The sequence below is a fragment of the Panthera tigris genome, chromosome A3, assembly GCF_018350195.1.
Source record: "Panthera tigris isolate Pti1 chromosome A3, P.tigris_Pti1_mat1.1, whole genome shotgun sequence".
Classification (NCBI taxonomy): Eukaryota; Metazoa; Chordata; class Mammalia; order Carnivora; family Felidae; genus Panthera; species Panthera tigris.
In genome coordinates this window covers 103,405,511-103,427,651 of record NC_056662.1, presented here as the reverse complement: position 1 = coordinate 103,427,651, position 22,141 = coordinate 103,405,511, and the positions used below count along the sequence as shown (strand labels likewise).

General features: G+C 45.7%; 1 protein-coding gene across 1 annotated transcript in view; it reads left to right on the top strand.

The window, feature by feature from the left end:
• Positions 1-22,141, top strand: part of LOC102957303 (acyl-CoA oxidase like) — a 114,001-nt gene that overhangs the window by 42,191 nt on the left and 49,669 nt on the right. The window contains exons 5-7 of the mRNA XM_042979846.1: positions 8,376-8,459; positions 19,408-19,494; positions 19,816-19,914. Coding sequence (XP_042835780.1) covers positions 8,376-8,459; positions 19,408-19,494; positions 19,816-19,914 — 270 coding nt within the window. The remainder of the gene's footprint in view (positions 1-8,375; positions 8,460-19,407; positions 19,495-19,815; positions 19,915-22,141) is intronic.

The window sequence follows — 22,141 nt, the reverse complement described above, 5'->3', positions numbered from 1 at the left end:
GTTTTGAGAGAGACAGAGAGTACGAGCAGGGGAGGGGCAGAGAGAGAGGGAGAGGGAGTCCCAAGCACTAACAGTGTGGAGCTCGACTGGGGGCTCTATCCCATGAACCACGAGATCATGACCTGGGTTGAAGTCAAGAATCAGATGTTCAGCTGACTGAGCCACCCAGGTGTCCCAGTTATGGTGATTTCTCATAAGAATCATGTCAGTTACATGTAATGGGTATAGTATTATTATTTTTAAATGAATAAAAAATTTTTAACCTCTCAGTTTGCATTACTAGTATGGTATCTTGATAGACATAACCTGCATAAACAAAAGCTCTTTGGAATCCTCAATAATTTTTAAGAATGTAAAGGGGTCCAGAGACCGTAAAGTTTGAGAACCACTGATCTAAAACCATCCACTGTCGTCTCAGGAAGTCCACTCTCAGATCAGTTTGAAGGGGAACTGGCAGGAGATTAGTGGCTTTATATTTGTATTTATCATAGTATAATTATTATTTCGGTCAGAATTTTAGTCTAGGTTTAAGATGGTTTTTGTCTTTTTTTTTATTAAAAAAATTTTTTTTAAATGTTTACTTCTGAGACAGAGAGAGGCAGAGTGTGAGTGGGGGAGGGGCAGAGAGAGAGGGAGACACAGAATCCGAAGCAGGCTCCAGGCTCCAGCTGTCGGCACAGAGCCCGACGTGGGGCTCGAACTCACAGACCGCGAGATCATGACCTGAGCCGAAGTCGGATGCTCAATAGACTGAGACACCCAGGCGCCCCTGTCTTTGTTTTTAAAGAAATACCAGGTGGGCGATCATATCTAAAATGGAGTAAGACTCTGAGATCAGCTCACCTTAGAAGGTATTTAGGAATGGGAAGAGTGATTGCATTCCTAATTAACCCCCGAGAAAAGGAGTAGCCTTTCCCAGCAAGTTACGCAGAATCCACAGGTGTGTTGTGGAGAAAGAGCTCAGTAGAGAATATTCCGTGAAGGTGAGGATGTCTACTCTGCCACAGGCCCTTTACACCAGCCCATCCTACTCAGGCCTGCCCTGCTGCCCATAGACACCAGTGCCAGCCCTGATAGGTCCTGCAGACCATGACCAAGTACACACCCCTGCCCCCCCACTCCCTTCCCTGTACTGGTTCTTGGCCTGCTTTGAGCTCTTGGCTCTAACACTCTAGCCTTAGCTCTGCCCTTGGCCCTCTGGCTTCTGTTTGTACTGGAACCCAGGCTCTTCCTAGTGGGCTGTGACAGGCTGCCCCTGGCTCTCAGTCTTGTGTGCTGCCTTTGGCAGGAGGCCCTGTCCCAGCTCCAGCTTTACAGACTTGGACCCTGGCCACTTGGCCAGCAGTCTGGCCAGGCCAGCCCTGGCCACAAGGGATGCTGTGGAGGATTTGAGCAGAGATGACAAGACAGAGTGGCCTGTTTACAGAAGTTCCTCTGTGTAGATTGGCATTTAAAGTGAGTTGTCATCTATGATGGCCACAGGAATTATTTGAGAGAAGATGCCAGGAGTGAGTTGGGATCCACCCAGGGACTCCAGAGCAGCCGGAATCCCAGTGTTCTTTATTTATTGCACTGTAGACAATTTGGCACAATGAAAACTTATTTTGGGGCTTAATTATTATTCTTACGGTGAAATGTCATGTTAAAATAACAATAGTTATTACTTGCTGTGATTTGCTAAGTCCCTTCTCTGTGGCAGGTGAGGCGATTCACTCATTTTACAACTATTTATTGAACACCTACTATGAGCCAGGCATTGTTCAAGAGGCAGTGAACAAAGCAGACCAAAATCACTTGTTTTTTTAAAAAAAATTTTTTTTTTTAACGTTTATTTATTTTTGGGACAGAGAGAGACAGAGCATGAACGGGGGAGGGGCAGAGAGAGAGGGAGACACAGAATCGGAAGCAGGCTCCAGGCTCTGAGCCATCAGCCCAGAGCCCGACGCGGGGCTCGAACTCACAAACTGCGAGATCGTGACCTGAGCTGAAGTCGGACGCTTAACCGACTGAGCCACCCAGGCGCCCCCAAAATCACTTGTTTTTATGGAGCTTATATTTTAGCCTGGGAGGAGGCAGACAATAAAAGAATCAACAAGTAAATTCATATGTCAGATGGTTGTAGACGCTGCAGATAAAAATCAGACATGGTGAGTAATAAAATGATTGGGAACAATAAAAAAAAATCAAACATGGTAAACTGGAAAAGAAGCAAAACTGTCTCTCTTCACGGGCAACATGATCTTTCGTGTTGCAAACATGTAGAAAACTGTTTTACACTAAAATTAATGTAAACTATAAAGAGACTTTGCATTAACATGAAAGTAAGCTCGTGCCTTTTAAGCTAGTCATCAGTATGACACGTTCATCATTACATGCCATCAATGCTGATAAGCTGTGTCATAACATTAATGACAAACACAAAATTTCCAAAGCAGCTAGGAATTTGGTAAGGAAGCGTGTGCTGCGAAGAGAAGAGGCATTAAATTTAACGCAAGAATCTGGAAAATCCTAAACTGTCAGAATACCACACTGATGTTGTTGCGAAAGGAGATAAATCTCCTTAGACAGAGCCGTGGGCACGGCACCTTTCATTGTTCCTGACATTGGGCTTTCCTGGAGTAGTCAAGGCCCCTGGGGAGAACAGAAGTACAGTGGTTACACACGGCCTTTGTCGCAGGATTCTCCCAGCACTCTCCTCAAGCACCCTACCCTACTGTGTGGCTCCCCCAGAGAATCAGCAGAGACTAAGGAGCCAGCAGAGAATAAAAAGAACCAGATGGGGAGGCCATGGTCAGAAGGTTGGATTTTCTTGCAAAAGTAACTGGAGTCATTGGAGGGTTTTCATAATGTTGGGTGGGAGGTAGGGGAAGGGAGAGGCAGGGGCAGCACCGCATGATGCTTATTTTTAAAATAGTATAGTGCCTTGATCAAAGTTTACCAGTTGATTCAGAAAACATATACGGAAATGTGAAAGATCTGTAATCATGAAAGCAGTCCTGAAAGAGGACACCTGTGGAGGACCTTCATTACATATTTCAAGACTTATTATAAAGCTACTCAAGATGATGTTGTATTGGTATAAGGACAGACAAGTAGATTAATGGGACATTACGGAGAATCCTGAAATAAGCCCATACATATATGACGATGGATTTTTTAACAATGTTGCCAGGGCAATTCAAGGGGAAAAGAAAAGCCTTTTCTTTAATGGTGCTGGAACAAGTAGATAAATATGTAGAAGAAAGTTTACCTTGATCCCTATCTCATAGTACACGCAAAAATAATTTGAGACGTATTATACACCTAAACATAAATTCTAAAATTACGAAGTTTGCAAAAGAACAAAGGAGAAATGTCCTTTGGGCCTAGGGTGGGCAGAGGTTTCTTAGAGAGGACCCTCCCCCACCCCAAATGCTAAACATGTCAAAGAAAAAACTGATAAATCGGTCTTTATCAAAATCGAAGACTGTTTTTCATCGAAAGCCATCATTAAGAGAATAAAGGGGCAATCCACAAACTAGGAAAAGATATCTGCAATGGATATATTTGAAAAAATTATGTCCAGATACAAAGGATTTGTACCTATGTTACATAAAGAATTCCTAGCGCTCGATGATAAAAGGACAAAAAACCCAATTTAATTTTTTTAATGTTTATTTATTTTTGAGAGAGAGAGAGAGAGAACACATGAGCAGGGGAGGGGCAGAGAGAGAAGGAGACACAGAATCTGAAGTAGATTCCAGGCTCTGAGCTGTCAACACAGAGCCTGGCGTGGAGCTCGAACTCATGAACCGTGAGATCATGACCTGAGCTGAAATCAGATGCTTAACCAGGGAAACCACCCAGGTGCCCCAACTATGTAAATTTTTAGACAGCAGAGATTGGTCTTATTTATGGTCACATTTCCAGGACCTAGTTCAGGATATGACACATATGAGATGTTCAATAAATATTTGTTTAGTGAATCAGTTCTAGCGTTGGGAACTCCTGAGGATAGAATGGTACTGAGAACAGAAGGACATTTTTATGATTTTATTATGGGAACAAAGGAGATAGAACCTGATAATTTCAAAATGTTTGCTGTTTTCGGGGCACCTGGGTGGCTTAGTCAGTTAAGTGTCTGACTTTGCCTCAGGTCATGATCTTGAGGTTTGTGAGTTCAAGACACAGCAGGGGAGGGGCAGAGAGAGAAGAAAACAGAGAATCCTAAGCAGGCTCCTCATTGTCAACACAGATCCTGGTCCGGGGCTCGAACTCACAAACTGTGAGTTCATGAGCTGAGCTGAAGTCGGATGCTTAGCCAGCTGAGGCACCCAGGCACTCCCAGATAACCCAATTTAAAAAATGGGCAAAGGACTTGAATAGACACTTTATGGAAGTATACAAATGGCCAATAAGCATGTACAGATACTCTTAGGATCCGTAGTCATCTGAGAAATGCATATTTAAACCATACTGTGATGACATTTCATTCCCTCCAGAAGAGCTAAAAATGGAAAAGCTGCATAGTACCGATGAGGATGTGCCGAAACCAGACGTCTCCTATGTTGTTGATAGCAGTGTGAAATGGTATAACCGTTTTGAAAAACTGTTTGGCAGCTATTTACGATGCTAAACACAAACCTACCCTTTAACCTGGCGATTGCATTCCTGGGACTTGACAAAAGAAATGGGAACATATGTCTACAAAAAGACTTCTACAAGACTTTTACAGTTTGAATCACCCCAAACTGGAAAGAACACCAATGTTCATCAATAGGAGATTGGACAAACTGTGGCATATTCATAGATGGAAAACTACTGAGTCGTAAGAAAGAACTACTAACACACAAACAGAGATGCCTTATTTGCATGAAAGAAGACAGACACAAAAAAGGTACATCCTGTATGATTCAATTTATGTAAATTAAACAACAGGCAAGGTTAATAGATAATAACACGAGAACAGTGGTTGCCTGTAGGGGTAGGGACTCTGAAAAGGGGTATAAGGGCTCTTTCTGGGGCAGATGGAAACATTCTATAATCTTAATTGGCATGATGGTTATATAGGTAGATAACTGACCAGAACTCATGGGCTCAAGCTCTGGGCATTTCACTATATGTAAATTTTACCTTAATAATAAAAAAATATCATAATGTCTGAAGTTTGGAGCAGAGTAGAAGCAGGGAGGCCAGCTGAGGGGCTTTTTAGGACAGTCCAGGCACAAGATGGTGATGGGAGATGTTAAGAAGTGGCCGGACTTGGGATCTCTTTTCAAGGGAGGGCTGAGGATCGGTTAGCCCAGTAGGCAAGAGTCGCATTGAGAGCAGGCCCCGGATGACTGAATCCCTGAAGCCCATTTATTTTGTTTGTGTATTCTACTCTAGCTCTTTCTCTTTCTAAAACAATTCAAGGCTAATTATAACAAAGGACATGTATTCAACAAGACTGAGAAGACATAACTAAAATAGAAAATTGAAACCAGAAGGTAGAAGCAGCAAATATACCAGTTTGGGCACTGATAATAGAAAACTGATGTCAGGAACCTCTTTCTGTCCGGTACCCTTGTCTGGGCACCTAACTGGGGTTGCAGATGCGTTATAAAGGGGGTGGTGAGGGTCATTTAATATCAGAGAAAAGACAGCTCAAGCAGTGCTGAATCAAGCTGATTTTGGTTGAAGAAGAAAAATATGTCTTTGGAGACTGTCTGGACTTGTAAAACCAAAAATGTACATTTTTGTGGAACTTGATTTACAACAGAATATTGCATCACAAAGGTCTGATACATCAAGTGGTCTACAAAGAAATGGGGAATATTTTAGAGGAAACTACCTTCCTTCCATTTGAGACCATCTATTATGCAGAAATGTAAATAGGTTCCACACTGTCAGCGCAGAGCCCAACATGGGGCTTGAACCCACAAACCATGAGATCATGACCTGAGTCAAGATCAAGAGTTGGATGCTTAGTCGACAGAGCCACCTGGGTGCCCCACATGTTGATTATTTATTGATCATTATCAGTACAGACACCATTATGTTGTCAGTCGAATGAGAGGGGGGGCCTTGTCTATATTAGACATTCTTTAATTAAGAATAATAAATGAATCAGAAATGAAAGAATGGAAGAAAAGAAAGAGTTTATGTGTGGAAAAGATGTTTAAAATATATGCCAGTGAGGCAGTCCATCAAATTAAGCCTAGTCTTAGTTCTGGAGCTTTTCCTGACGTCTTAAAATAGACCAATCCAAATGAATGCTTAAATCACCATCACAGGATTAATGGCAAACTGCTATTGGCATTGCCCATCAGATCTAATAACAAAGATTGCTGACTCGTGCAGAGACTGGGGAAGGAAAATAATCATCATAAATAATTCAGAATGCACCAAGATGGCTGAGTTTGGGGTTGATTCTTTAGCAAACGTGATTGAATCGATTTCGAACTCGTGAGCACAAACGACCACTTGCACAGCGCTAATGACAAAGGCATGCATGCTCTTGCATCAACAGTATCAATGGAAGGAATGAACTATGAAGAAAACTGTGAAGAGTCGGAGATTCTAAGGGATTTACTTACTCCTGATGGTTTAGGTTTGGCGAAAATAGAGCAGGCGGGTTAATGTGAGGAAGGGTTTGTTGTAATGAGGTAGGGTGGGGTGACTCTCAGAAAGATCACCCGGGTCCTGGGGCTTCTGTAAGCTTAATAGTGAGGGGTGGGCACCAGATGTTCACATGGGGAATGTGAAGATCTTGTCCCTGGCCCTTGCTTTCCCACTTACTAGGTGACCCTGGTTGGACGAGTCTTTTGATCTCCTGAGCCCGGACTTTTCTCTCTGTGATATGAGCTCTGTACTTCCTGTCCTTCTTAGCCTCTTACAGAGAGTTGTGAAGATCCACAGGACAGAGGACACATGGGCCCTTAGAGAAAGTCCGCGAATCCCTGCCACGGTTTTTTGTTGTTTTTTTTTTTAATTTCTTATTTGCTGGTAACTAACTCTCCAGTGTGAGCTGAAGCTGGAGCTGTGCAATGGTTCATGCTCGAGCCTGGAGATATTTTAAGACCTAATCAATACAAGATGCATTGGGTTGGAGCCAGTGTGAGAGTCATAAATCTTGACAGTTTTGCTGTTTGATAAAATTAATAATGCTCGAGAGAAACATCGCAGAAAGCTACAAGAGGGGAAAACCTAGTGTATTCTGGGGAAAAAGCGTAAGCCGTTGTGGAAACTGAGAGTCACCCTGGGAAGGTTGGTTACCATCCTGATGCTGGTGGGGCAGTTTTCAGGCACATGTCCACACAGGCGCACACACCACACGTGTATACACACATGTACCCAATAAGCAACAAGCTCCAGCGCTGTTGGTTGGGTCTCAGGAGAGACTGGAAAATTAAGGAAGGCTAGCATTAATTCCAACAATGGATAATTGCAATTTGCACACCCAGGGGCCAACCACCGTCTAAGGAAATGCTGCCTGCTTCTGAATTTTTTTAGAGTTTATTTTTACTTATTTTGAGAGAGAGATAGAGAGCAAGCAAGGGAGGGGCAGAGAGAGAGAGAGAGGGAGACACAATCCCAAGCGAGCCCTGGGCTGTCAGCACAGAGCCCCATGCGGGGCTCGAACTCATTACAAACCTCGAGTTCATGATCTGAGCAGAAACCAAGAGTCCGGCGCTTAACCCACTGAGCCACCCAGGTGCCCCGTGAATTTTAAAAGTAAAACAGCGACAGGGGTTCTGCCCTGTCGCCTATCTGGCTGGTGAAGTGTGTTCATGGAACTTTGGGATTTGTGGCTGTTGTGTACAGCGAGAGAGAGGAGGGCAGTGAAGGGGGACCGGGACCTCATTGCGTTTTATTTATCAAAGCCCTGAGAAGGTCTAGAAAGGAAAGTGAAGAATATTGCTTTCTCTGTGTCCACAGTGTTCCCAAACCTTCCGGATCCTCTGTCTTCAGATCAAGGTTGTCGCGGGGATCCGAGCCAGGCGTCCCCTGTTGGTGGGAATGTCCCTTGGCTCCAAGAGGCCGTGGCGCCCCGCGTTGCTAGGCAGAAGCGTGGGGGGTGTCAGGCTCCTGGGAGCCGCGAGGGACAAACTTGGTCAAGGCAGCATGAGGCCCGAGGGCAGTCTGCCAGGAGCCTGGCCTCCACGCGGGTGCAGTCGACTCTCCTCTGATGTGTCAGAGACCAGAAGGCCGCATTAAGACATTGCATGAACACATTTATTTCAGTAGGGTCATGGGAAGTATTCTTAATCAAAAATTTGCTTTCATTGTGTTGAATTTTTATTATGAAAGTAACATAACGTTTATTATAAAAAATACTAAATTCAATTAGCGTGTTAATTTACTTAATTTCAAACCGTAAGGAAACCTTGACGTTGGGTCTGTCACGTTTTCAGGCAGAGAACACAAAGAATTTTGTCAGTTGGAGCCTGGCCATAGGAGAAGTCCTTTCCGTGGCGGACATGGCCACAGGAGTAAAGGTGAGAGGCTCTGGGCACCCCACCCTTGGTGAGCTGATAACCTAGTTTTGAACAGCAAGGGGTACAAAGTGGAACCCTACAGGTATCAGTCTATTCACTGGAATAGACGCAACATGGTACGCCTTACGACCCCTCGCCCTGATTCCTCTCTACCCATTATATTCAACCTTGTATTTGTTTTTTCTTTCGTGTTTGTTTGTTTGTTTAGTTTTACTGCACCGTGTCAATCATTTTCACCCGTTATAAAGCTAAATTTTCATAATCATTCGTGATTCTTCACTTAAATATTATCACTAAGATCGATCCGTATTATAGCATGCCACTGCATTCGTATTTGTTTTTTTTTTTTTTTAATCTTTTTATTTTGAAATACTAATGCTCACAGGAAGTTACAAAAATAGAAGAGAGTTAAATGAACTCTTCACCCAGCTTCCCTCGGTGGTGACGTCTTCTTTAGCTTTTAGCACAATGTAAAACCAGGAAATCAACCCTGCTATAGTACTCTACTAGTACAGTATTAGACTACAGACCTTATTCAGATTTCACTAGCTTTTATGTACCCCGTGTGTGTGTGTGTGTGTGTGTGTGTGTGTGTGTGTGTGTAGTTCTATGCAGTTTGGTCCCATATGTGGATTCATGCAACCACCACCGCCCCAATCAAGATCTAGAACTGTTTCATGACCACAAAGAAACGTCTAGTGCTACCCGTTTGTGGTTGCACCCAGTCTCCACCCCCTCCCTGTCCTTTGGCTACTACTAATCTATTCTCTGTCTCTCTAGTTTGGCCATTTTGAGAATGATATACAGATGGAAGTTCATCCATTTTTCCTATTCCTTTGCGTGAATATACTACAACACTTGGAATTCTTAGGCTTCTCCATTTTTGCTGGTCAAATGGGCAATAAAATGGCATTGCACTGTGGGCTTGCTTTGCACGTCCCCAGGTCACCAAAGGTGAACAGAATAACGCATGAAGTGTGAGGGTTGTGGCTCCTCATGGTACCCCGAAGTCCCCAGCGGAGGGTCATCTGTGTGGCATATGTATATGCTCTCCTTTCCCTCCCTGGACACCACTGCGCCTCAAAATACGTCCCTGCATCCAAAAATTCCGTCCTGATGTCCCCAAAGGGGAGAAATACCTAGAACACAAAGAGAGAATGAACAGAGAGGAAGCCAAGTCAATCGTTGGTGAGTCCAAAATGGCAGTTATTTTTGTTTTGCAGTGTAGACATTTAAAAAATGGGTAGGAACTGTGTTATTTGTATTTTTTGTTTTTTAGATTTTTATGTTTTAAAGTAATCGCTACACCCCACATGGGACTTGAACTCACAACTCCAAGATCAAGAGTCGCGTGTTCTTTGAGCCAGCCCGATGCCCCTAAAAATGGGTAGGAATTAAAAACAAAGAAATTTGTGAGTGCCATCTGTGGTGAAGGCATCCACCATTAGGCCCTTTGGGGGAGAATGGCTTCCCTGTGATTTCAGCCAGGCAGGGTCTCTTCCCTCCTGGATGGGTTGGCTGTTTCTTCCAGATGGAAGAAATCCAGCTGAGATACAACGGATGGATTTCCCTCTCAGAAATACTAGGGGACCCTGGTCTAGACTCAAGATCCTTACTTTGTGTTTTTACCGTATTTCTCCCTACCGGCCTTCTTTTCAGCAAGCCTGTGGTGAGGGGTGACCATGCAGAAATCACCATCGATTCCAGCATTCTAGGTGGGGAGCCCTCTCCTTGGCAGCTTTAGGGTCTTGCACGGATCCTAGTGCATAGAATTGCACAGGGGATGTTTGAATAACTAAGGGAGAGGCAGCCTGCGGTTTAAGAAACATTTCAACCACTTGCAATGTGTGGACGTTTTTTGGATTTTGGTTCAAACAAACTAAAAAAAAAAAAAACCCAAAAAACAAAACTATGTGTCAGTGGGGGAAATTTGAACTTTGGATATTTGGTGATATTAAAGAATTATTATTAATATATTTTTAGGTGGGGTAATGGTTTTAGGGTTACATTTTCAGAAGGAGTCCCTTTTACAGGTGTATGGGATATATTTAGGGATGGAATGACAGGATGTAAACTTCAGGATTACCTGGGGTGTAGCATGGGAAAGTGGATCGGGGAAAAGACACAGCAAAATGGACCACAAGCTGGTCATTGTTGAGTTCATTATACTCTTGTATTTTGGTTAAAATTTTCCAAAACAAAAGGCTTTTAAAAAAGTTTTACTCCTGGGGTGCCTGGGTGGCTCAATTGGTTAAGCGTCCGGCTCTTGATTTCAGCGCAGGTCATGATCTCATGGTTTGTGGGTTTGAGCCCCGCATCAGGCTCTGTGCTGACAGTGCGGAGCCTGCCTGGGGTTCTGCCTCCCTCTTTTTCTGCCCCTCCCTGCCCGTACTCTCTTTTCTCTCGCAAATAAATAGAATGAACACACGCAAAAGTTTGGTTCCTGAGTATCCTAGATGAAAATTTGAATAGATTTAAAGAAACAGGTCTTTAGAAATGCTTCTCTTATCATGCCACTCCTCTCCTTAAAACTCCTTCCCCTTAGGCTTTAGAGAAGCCCTCCTATTTTTAATATGGCCCACGGGCCCTTATGTGGTTTGACCCTACTCACTTCTCCAGACACCTGCTGTATCACTTTGTCCTCCTCCCTAGGAGACCTGACATTCTTTTGTTCCTGTCACCCACCTTTGGACCACTCTTGCTACCACCTAGAATAGATTTTTTCCCCTCCTTCACCTGCCTGACACCTGCTCCTTCTTCAAGCCCCAGCCCACGTGTCCTCCGCGCAGGGAAGCTCCCTTCAAGCCTGCAGTTTAATTCCCTCTACTTGTGGTCATCTGTCTTCATACCTTTGTACCTTACAGTTTTCTATCACAGCATGTGCCCGCTTTGAACTTACCCATTTATCTGTGTGTCTAATTGCTGTAGGTCTCTTAGCACCACTAGAGGGCAAACTTCTTGAAGAAGCTCATCCCCTGCGTTCTTGTTATATATTATCAGGACATGAGAATGAAACGATTACAGAATACATAGCATCAAAACGGTTACCGGAAGGGTTACACATAGAATTATCACATGACTCAGGAAATGCATTCCTAGGTATACACCCAAAAGAATCGAAAGTAGGGACTCCAACTTGTATGCCGGAGTTCATCACAACATTATTCACAGCAGCTAAAAGGGTGGAAACAAACCAAGTGTCTGTCATCACATGAATGGATAGACAAAATATGGCCCATGCACATGACAGCATATTATTCGGCCATAAAAAGGGATGAACTTCTGGTCCATGTTACAACCTGGATGAACTTGGAAAACATGATGCTGCGTGGAGCCAGACACAACTGGACAAATATTGGATGGTTCCACTCACATGAAGATTCTTTTTTTTTTAAATTTTTTCTTAATGTTTATTTATTTTTGAGACAGAGAGAGACAGAGCATGAACGGGGGAGGTCAGAGAGAGAGGGAGACACAGAATCTGAAACAGGCTCCAGGCTCTGAGCAGTCAGCACAGAGCCTGACGCGGGGCTTGAACTCACGGACCACGAGATCGTGACCTGAGCCGAAGTCAGATGCTTAACCGACTGAGCCACCCAGGCGCCCCTCACATGAAGATTCTTGAATAGGCAAATTCACAGAGACAGAAAGTAGATCATGGGTTACCAGAGGCCGAAGGAACAGGAAAATGGGGAGTTCATTGGCACAGAGTTTTTGTTTGGGGTGATGAACAGTTATGGAGGTAGATAGTGGCAATGGTTGCACAACAGTGTGAATCTAATTAATACCGCTGAACTGTATACTTAAAAATGGTTAAAATGCAAACTTTATCTTAAATGCATTGTATCACAATAAAAACGAAACATTAAAAATTTAACAAAAGTTACCATTAACCCTGTTTGCCTTCCCACACATCAGTCATTGCAGTGGACTTGTTTTTCTTGTGCTTGGATCTCCCAGACAGCTAGAGGAACATGTAGACTGTGCCCCTGAGCCTAGCACAAAAGGGCCAAGGCTGTCTTTCCTGTGGGCAGTGGAGGGAGATGTGATGTGCTGGGAATACAATTCCTGTGAGCCCTGGGCTGGTCAGGGCATCCCCAGATCTCTCGGCCAGCCCAAGGGCAGCTGCTGGCCTCTGCCTGCTTTCCTTTTACACCTTCCCATGAGCTGGCTGTCAACTTGATGTCAAGGACGTGTCAGTGTCAGTTCATCTAAGTCATCTGTGCCCACAGGCCTGGGCCCCTTTTCTCTCTCCCTCCATGTCTGTGCTATCTAAAGGCTGTGGGTGTCCCTGAGCGCTTTGGACAAACATAGTTGGACTAACACAGCCAAGTGTTGGCAGGGTCAAGGCTGGTTCTGAGAGCGACTCACAGCGAGGGGGGTGGGAAAGTGAGAGGCGCCAGGGGAAGACTTCCTTTACTCAGGGCTTTGAATCCCTGCTTTAGCTTGGGAGCCAGCCCAAGGTCTTGTACCAGACACATTGATGCAATCTGGAAGGATTCTAGGGCCCAAAGAAATGTGACATGCTGCCTTTTCTTCTTCCCCACGACTGTTCCCCTTCTTCCTTATTTGAACCAGCCCACTATCTGTCTTAGTTTGCTTGGGCTGCCTTCATAAAATATATAGATTGTGTGGCTTAAACCACGGAAATTTATTTTCTCACAGTTCTGGAGGCTGGCAAGATCAAGGTCCAGCTGATTCAATTCCTGGTGAGGACTCTCTCCCTATAGATGGCTGCCTTCTTGCTGTCTTCACAATGGAACTGGGCAGAGAGATCGAGAGAGGGAGGGAGAGAGAGAGAGAGAGAGAGAGAGAGAGAGAGAGAGAGAGAGAGAAAGAGAAATAACACTCTCTGGTATCTCTTATAAGGGCATTAATCCCATCATGAAGGCCCCACTGTCAACTTAATTGGTTCCCAAAGACCCCATATCCTTCTACCATCACATTGAGGATTAAGGCTTCAGCACATGAATTCTGGGGAGAACCTAATGCAGTCCGCATAGCATTATCCTTTCTGGGGTCACCATTGTCTGAAAAAACACCTGCAGTGCCTTATTTGCTCTTGGAACGAAAAGACTCTAAATGCACTCGAAGGTTCTTTAGGAGAACCACTGTTGGAGTACTGTGTAGGAAGGGCCTGGCCTAATCACAGCTGTGGCACTGGCAGACTTCCTGGCCTGCATGACAAACCTGCCTGGTCCGTCGTGGCACGGAGACAGTCAGAATGACGTGGGTTTACCTTCTGTCTCTGGGACCTCTCCGTCACAGTTCACGGATGCTCCTTCTACATCCAAGTTCATGATGGGTGACCTTGGTTTTCTCTCCTGTGAAGATGGTCCTGCTAATGCCCATTCATAGGCTGTGTTCAGATTCAAATTGATGATGCCTATGAGGAGCTCCATGCCATGGCTGGCATGTAGCAGGAGCTCGATAAGTGGTGGTGACTGTGCCCCCCCCCCCCCCCAAAGAAAAGATGTGGTCCAGAGCCCTTCCCGGCAGTCTTCTAGGTAGTGGCTCCGTTGGTGGATTGAGGTGAAGTCGATCTGCGTTCCAGCTCCAGCCCACCAGCTTTCCCTGCCATGGTGGGATTATACTTCTTGCTAGTCATCGTTTGGAAGTTAAGAAGCCCCCTTCTGGAACCCTGTCGGCCTGTCCTGACCGCAGTTCCCAGCCCCCAGGAAGCTCTTGTTGTGGCCTCCAGAGGCTACTGCCAGCCGTCACTGGACAAGTTGTGGTCATGACCTCATGCCCCTGATGTAGCTGTCCTTTTCCTCCTCCAGATAAGTGAGAAAGGAGAAGAGGGAGCTTTCCCAGACAACACAAGGTGCGCGCAGATTTAGAGTTTTTGTTAGGTGTCCTCCCCTTTTTCTCATTTCCTTAGCACTGCTGTCTTCGGTCTTCTCAGAACAAATGGAATTCTTTGGGTCCTGTCCACCGAGGTGGACTGGAGGCCAGGGTGCCCACAGGGCACGATGATAGCAGTGGACACTGCTCTCTGAAAGGACACTTTGCCCTGTGCCCTCATGATGGCTTAGTGCCCTTCTTCATTCAATCTCTGTGTCCTTGTCTTAGCGAATCCATTCCCTTCTCTCTGGCTGCTCCTGCAAGCATCCCCCACCCCTGCAATGGGCCTCCATCCGTCTGGAGACTCGGGACAAAAACCCAGGTGTCACCTGGAGCCCTCTCTTGCCTTCTTCTCCCAAATCCAGCCCATCAGCTCTGTCTCCAGAATCTACCTTGATTGCCTCTGCTTCTCACCCCCTTCACCACCGTAGTCTGACCACTGCTCTTGGACTCACCTCAGTGGCCGCAGCGTGGGCACCTCCTTGCCGGCTGGGCTGGGATCCATGCCACTCACGAGAGGCACCTGCTGAAAGCTTATGTTAGGCCAGGGAGTCATCTGCATAGGATGCTCAGGGGGGCGCCTGGGTGGCTCAGTCGGTTGAGCGTCCGACTTCAGCCCGGGTCACGATCTCGCGGTCCGTGAGTTCGAGCCCCGTGTCGGGCTCTGGGCTGACGGCTCAGAGCCTGGAGCCTGCTTCCGATTCTGTGTCTCCCTCTCTCTCTGCCCCTCCCCCATTCATGCTCTATCTCTCTCTGTCTCAAAAATAAATAAACGTTAAAAAAAAAATTAAAAAAAAAAAAAGAATGCTCAGGTGCTCCCCCTGCGTCGGCCCCATTTGGTCAGATTATCTGCGTTTCAGAGAATGTGGCTTTGGGAACACACTGCCCAGCCCATGAGGGAAAATTCCCCCATTTTAAGTGACTGTGTGGATTGGGGTCATGCAGACACCGCCTCTGTTAACTGCTGCGGTTTCTGCAAACCTACAGGTTTCACTCACCAGCCCAGTGCTCCTACTAATGGCATTTAATGAATGGAGGTTTTCAACATGTGGATGAAATATTTGCCCCACCCCCGTTTTCTAAAGAGGAGGAAAGGATTTAAAATCTAGAAAAGGACTATATTTGTAAAGAATGCATTAGCCACCCGCCAGAGAGATTTAGGGGTAGAGAATTCAATCTGTTTTAGTTTTAGAAAAACATTTTTCTTTAACTTGATTTCCAAGATGGCTTATGGGGGAAACATTACTATTTGGGTTGATTGCATCTTTCCAGGCTGGAATTAGCAGTGTATCACAATGGTTCTGTGGAGGGGGTGCTGAGTCATCAGAGTGTTGAGCGTTTCTGAGGATACTTTATGCTTCTCCAAATGAAAGCACTCCATATGTCAGATGCTATTAATGACATTTGTCTTTCATGATGTCAGAGCGTTTCATCTGGTCAGGCCGTTAAAGCTGAAGTGCCCTTTAAGACAGCGAGTGCCAGGCTGACCATGCACGTGGAGGACAGGGACTAGTTCTCGCCCGAGGCTGGTGCCAGTTCCCGGACAGGAGCATCTCAAGATTCTGTTCCCACCATTTCCCTTCCTGCAAGGTCTTCCCTGGGGTTACTTTGTCTGCTAAGGCTCATTCAATTATAGCGACCCCAGGAAGAAAAGGTACCTAGGGGCTGCTGTATTTGAAGAGTCCAGAGTGCATCAGGGTTCAGGGGTGGATGTGTGGCACCTGGTCTCTCTCATGTCTCTGCTTGTCTCCTTCTCCCCACCTTGACCCCATGTGTTGGTTTCATATACCAGTTCTTGCGAAGGCAAGAGCGGCCAGCGGCACTGGGCCTCCGTTCTTCCAGGTCCATTGCATTGAAAAAGAGAGAGCTGCTTTTCTCTACTAGCCCACCCATGTGTCCCAGAGCCCACTCTGGTTGGATCCATCCAGATCATGGGTCTATGCTGAAGCCATCCCGTAGGGCCATGATATTATGCAGATTGGCCAGTCCTGGGTCCCAGGCTTATCCTAGAGCTGGGGGTGGAGGTCAACATCAGCCACAAACCACTTGGACTGATTGTGGGGGAGGAGGGCTCCCCAGAGGAAAGCCGGGGCTGTGTGGTTGGGACAGGAGAAGGCGTGCTAACCTGCAAACACAGCCATTGTCTGAGCTCTTCTGTCTTTGTCATCAGTCCCCTGCTCCCTTCAAATGGCCTCACTCCAGTCACCCTTCCTTCTCATCTTCCTCCTCATCTTTCCCCTCCTTCACTTCCTCCTTGCCAGCAACGCTTTCCCAAGGTTTATAAATGACCAAAGTACTTGGCAGTTGACCGTCACTGAATTCTCGCAGCAACCTTAGGAAGTGCTATTAGGCATGAGGCAGCTTGGGTGGGGACCCCAGCCCTGCTCGCCATCTCAGGGTGCAGCCTTGGGCTGGCCAGTCCCCTCTCTGGAAGCTCAGTGTCCTTATCTGTCACGTGGGGGTGATAATGTGTTTTTCCCAGGGTGGTTGTGGGAATCAGCGAGCTTGTGTGTGTGAAGCTCAGTGATCGGAAGGCTGAGGGCTCAGTAAGAGTGGGGGCGCTCATCGCTCACTGCTTTCGTCAGAAGTGGGAATAAGGATTGCTATTCGTCCAATGTCCCACAGCCAGTGGGTAGCAGAGCTGGGCTTCGAGCCCAAGCTGTCTCATCTCATCCCAGGCTGAGTTCCTGCTCGTTTTGCAGCATTGCATCTTCCATCAGCTTTCCTGTTGCTCATGGCCGGGCTCACCTCTGCAGGCTGGGCCAGTGCCTGGGGTCAGTGCACAAATACTTTGCTGCACATCTTCTACGTACCAGGCACTAAGCTAGCCCTTGAGCAGACAAGGCAGACTGAACATTCAGAAGGGTCATTTGAAAGACAGACAAAACTGGTGGTGTCATAATTCCAGATTTCAAGTTATATCACAAAGCGGTAGTAATTAAATTTTTTTTTTTTTGGTAATGTTTTATTTATTTTTGAGACAGAGAGAGACAGAGCATGAACAGGGGAGGGTCAGTGAGAGGGAGACACAGAATCTGAAACAGGCTCCAGGCTCTGAGCTGTCAGCACAGAGCGCGACGCGGGGCTCGAACTCACGGACCGCGAGATCATGACCTGAGCCGAAGTCGGCCGCTTAACCGACTGAGCCACCCAGGCGCCCCCAAAGCGGTAGTAATTAAAACAGTATGGTACTGGCACAAAGATAGAGATGTAGGTCAATGGACTTGAACAGAAAACCCAAAAATTAAACCCACAATTATACAGTCAGTTAATCTTTGACAAAGGAGGAATGAATATACAATGGGAAAAAGTCTCTTCAACAAATGGTGGTCGGGAAACTGGACAGCAACGTGGAAAAGAATCAAACTGGACCACCTGATTTCACCATACACAGAAATAAACTCAAAATGGATTAGAGACCTAAATGTGAGAACTGAAACCATAAAAACCCTAGAAGAGAGCACAGGCAGTAATCTCTCTGACATTTGCTGTGACAACGTTTTTCTAGCTATGTCTCCTGAGGAAAAGGAAATAAAAGCAAAAATGAACTATTGGGAAAACATCAGAACAGAATGTTTCTGCACAGTTAACAAAGGAACAATCAACAAAACTAAAGTCAACCTACTGAATGGGAAAAGATATTTGCAAATGACATATTCAATAAAGGATTAGTGTCCAAAATATATAAAGAGCTGATACAACTCAATACCCAAAAAACAAATAATCAAATTAAAAAATGGGCAGAAGACATGAACAGGCATTTCTAAAGAAGACATACAGATGGCCAACAGACACATGAAAAGGGGCTCAACATCACTCATCATCAGGGAAATGGAAATCAAAAGTGTAATGAGATATCACCTCACACCTGTCAGAATGGGTAAAATCAAAACCACAAGAAACAAGTGTTAGTGAGGATGTGGAGAAAAAGGAACCTTCTTGCACTATTGGTGTGAATGCAAAGTGGTGCAGCCACTGTGGAAAACAGTCTGGAAGTTCCCCAAAAGGTTAAAAATAGAACTACCCTGGGGCACCTGGGTGGCTCAGTCAGTTGAGCGGCCGACTTAGGCTCAGGTCATTATCTCACGGTTCATGAGTTCGAGCCCCTCGTCGGGCTCTGTGCTGACAGCTCAGAGCCTGGAGCCTGCTTTGGATTCTGTGTGTGTGTCTCTCTCTGCCCCTCCCTGGCACATGCTCTATCTCTCTCTCTCTCTCTCTCAAAAATAAATAAACTTAAAAAAATAATTAAAAATAAAACTACCCTACTATCCAGGAATTGTACTACCAGGCATTTACCCAAAGAATACCGAAAGAGTAATTCAAAGGGATACGTACTCCCTTATATTTATTGCAGCATTATTCACGATAGCCAAACCATGGAAGCAGCTCAAGTGCCCACCAAAGATGAAGGGATAAGGAAGATGTGGTATATATACATAATGGAATATTATTCAGCAATAAAAAAGGATGAAATCTTGCATTTGCAACCCCATGGATAGAGCTAGAGAGTGTAACGCTAAGCAAAATAAGTCAGAGAAAGACAAATACCATATGATATCACTTATACGTGGAATTTAAGAAATAAATGAGCAAAGGGAAAGAAAAAGAGAGAGAGGGAGAGGGAGAGGGAGAGGGAGAGGGAGAGAGAGAGAGAGAGAGAGAGAGGACAAACCAAGAAACAGACTCCTAACTATAGAGAACAAACTGATAGTTACCAGAGGGGAGAAGGGTGGGGAGTTAAGGGAAATAGGGAATGGGGATTAGAAAGTGTACTCACCATGATGAAATGAAAGAAAGGAAAGTGAAAGAAGACAAAAAGAGTCATTTGATGGGCTGAACTGGGCAGCCCTGAGGATGGAGAACTGACACTTTGTGGTGCTGGGTCCTCCTCTCCAAGTGACAGAACCATGGGCTATGTCTGCGGACAGGGACTGGAGCTTCCCAGGCAATGAAAGGAAGGGCACGGATGCCTTGCTGCTGGTGGGGCTTACGTAAGGCTTGATGAGCTGAACAGACGCTCCCTGAGTGGCCCTTGACCAGGGGTTTCATTGTCATTAAGTTGTTGACTGTTGCTAACGATGGCCGATGTTGTGCTTGTTTTCAGCGTGGAATAATTCACTGGCTATTTGGTGGCGCAGTCAGGAATCTTGGAAGCCCGGGACATGTGACTAAGTGGCTTCAGCCACTCCAGGTATGGCACGTACCTCAATAGATGTCTTCCGTGGAGAGCCTTAAAAGTTCACAGTAGCTAGATGTGTGCGTGTGCATGTTTGCAGAACAAGAAAAGAAATCAGAGAATGGGTGGCGGCAAGAATCTTGTTCAGAATGAGAATTTCAAGACTAGCTTCTAAAAATTGTATTGTTATCACATTAGCTGCCGCTGGGCTGAATTCTTACAATTCTCTCCAATTCACCTCTTCCCCTCTCACTCATACTCTTGATCATCAGAGAAGTCTCTGTTAGAGCAACCTCCTGACTAGCTAATGCCCTTATACTGTCTGGTAAACTCCAGGGGCAGAAATACACTGGGATGTTCGCAGTGACCGAGAGGGGCCACGGGAGCGACGTGAGAGGGATCCAGACCCAAGCCACCTTTGGCCTCTCTGCGCAGGTGAGGATTCTGCCCATCATTCTGCAGTTCAGGGTGGCAGGAGACCTGTTCAGAACAGGACTCTCCTTCTTCCTGAGGCCATCCTCTTATCCTCTGTGTGTGCTGTCTGGCGTGAGGTGCTCAGATTCGAACAAATGGGTAAGTGCTTCAGTGGAGGTGGGCATACGCTCAGCTTTCACGTGTCCAATATCGGCCAACACAGTCACAGCGCCCACTATGTGTGAGCGCCGCTCCACGTTCTCCACATGCACTCATGAATTGGATGCCTTGTGACAACTCTGTGAGAACAGTACTGGAGCCATTTTGTCATCCTTCCCGAAAGCAGCAGGTAAATGACTGGATGAGATGCTTTTGTCTGCACTCCCCTTTGCCCGGTGTGGCAGGAGGGTGCTGTGTGGGCTGGGGCATCCTTACCGGGAGCCACGCCCTCATTGCTGGCATTAGGCCGTGTTTTTAACCGTGACCTGGGTGAGAATTCACATGGCAACCAAAACAGAATGTCACAAAACGGTCTTAACTTTTACTATGTTTGCTGTATGTGATGAACTTTATTAGTTTTCCTTCCATTCTCATTTATAATTTTTTTTTTAACATTTATTTATTTTTGAGACAGAGAGAGACAGAGCATGAACAGGGGAGGGGCAGAGAGAGAGGGAGACACAGAATCCGAAACAGGCTCCAGGCTCTGAGCCGTCAGTACAGAGCCCGACGCGGGGCTCGAACTCACGGAGCGCGAGATCCTGACCTGAGCCGAAGTCGGATGCTTAACCGACTGAGCCACCCAGGCGCCCCAATTCTCATTTATAAAAAACAGTTCATCAAGACTCTCTAGGGGCGCCTGGGTAGCTCAGTCAGTTAAGCATCTGACTTCGGCTCAGGTCGTGATCTTGAGGTCCGTGAGTTCGAGCCCCGCGTCGGGCTCTGTGCTGACGGCTCAGAACCTGGAGCCTGCTTCTGATTCTGTGTTTCCCTCTCTCTCTGACCCTCTGTCTCTCTCTGTCTCAAAAGTAAAAAAAACGTTAAAAAAAATTTTTTTAAAAAGACTCTCTAAATTGATCTCTCTCTACTGATGCAAGGTGAAAACCCTGCTGTATAAATTTACAGATATCACTATTTCTTTAGTTCCTGCTCCCCCTGAATAAAGAAAGTAACTATTGGGGTGCCTGGGTGGTTCAGTCATTTAAGCGTCCGGTCATGATCTCCTCTCAACTCAGGTCATGATCTCATCTCACAGTTCATGAGTTCGAGCCCCGCATCAGGCCCTGTGCTGACAGCCTGGAGCCTGGAGCCTGCTTTTGATTCTGTGTGTCCCTCTCTCTCTGCCCCTCTCCCACTGATGCTTTGTCTCATTCTCTCAAAAATAAGTAAACATTAAAAAAAAAGAAATTAACTATTTATTTATTTCACTCCCCTTCATAGTTTCTTATTTGATTTTGGGCTTTCCTAAGAACTACAAAGGAATACATAAATTTTGGAGTTCTTTGTAGAAATGAGTTTGGGTAAATATATGTGTGCAAGTATGGTACATGAGCGTAGGTATGGCTACTCAGTCTGTTCTTCCTTTTTTCTGAGTTTGTCTTTCAGAATCTGAATTTTTGTTAGCAGGTTTTCCTGGCCCACAAATGCTAATTGAGGTGATCAGAGTTTACGTTTTTTTTAAATGTTTATTTATTTTTGAGAGAAAGAGCGAGAGACAGAACTCGAGAGGGGAAGGGCCAGAGAGAGAGGGAGACACAGAATCCGAAGCAGGCTCCAGGCTCTGGCTGTCAGCACAGAGCCCGACGTGGGGCTCGAACTCCCGAACCGCGAGATCATGACCCGAGCCGAAGTCGGACGCGTAACCGACTGAGCCACCCAGGCGCCCCATAGAGGTGATCAGAGTTTAGAATGACAGATTCAAATGATGGTTGTTTGGGACTATGTTCATCCTGTCCTGCCCAGGTGATACTTCTCTACAATAGTCATTGATGTCCAAGGTCATAGCAAGAATAAGGACTGACAGTTAATGAATGCTTGCTATGCGCCTGGCTCAGTGTCGATCCCCTTCTGTTTAGTTTACTGTCTTCCCTCGCAATAACCATCCGGTAAACGTGATGGTAAGCCGCTTCTGGTAATGTAGCACATGTGTGCTAGGCATCAGGCTAAGCAGTCTACATGTAACATTGTGTTAACTATCCTATAGTTTTGTAGGAAGGTATTATTGTCCCTATTTTCTAGGCAGAGAAAC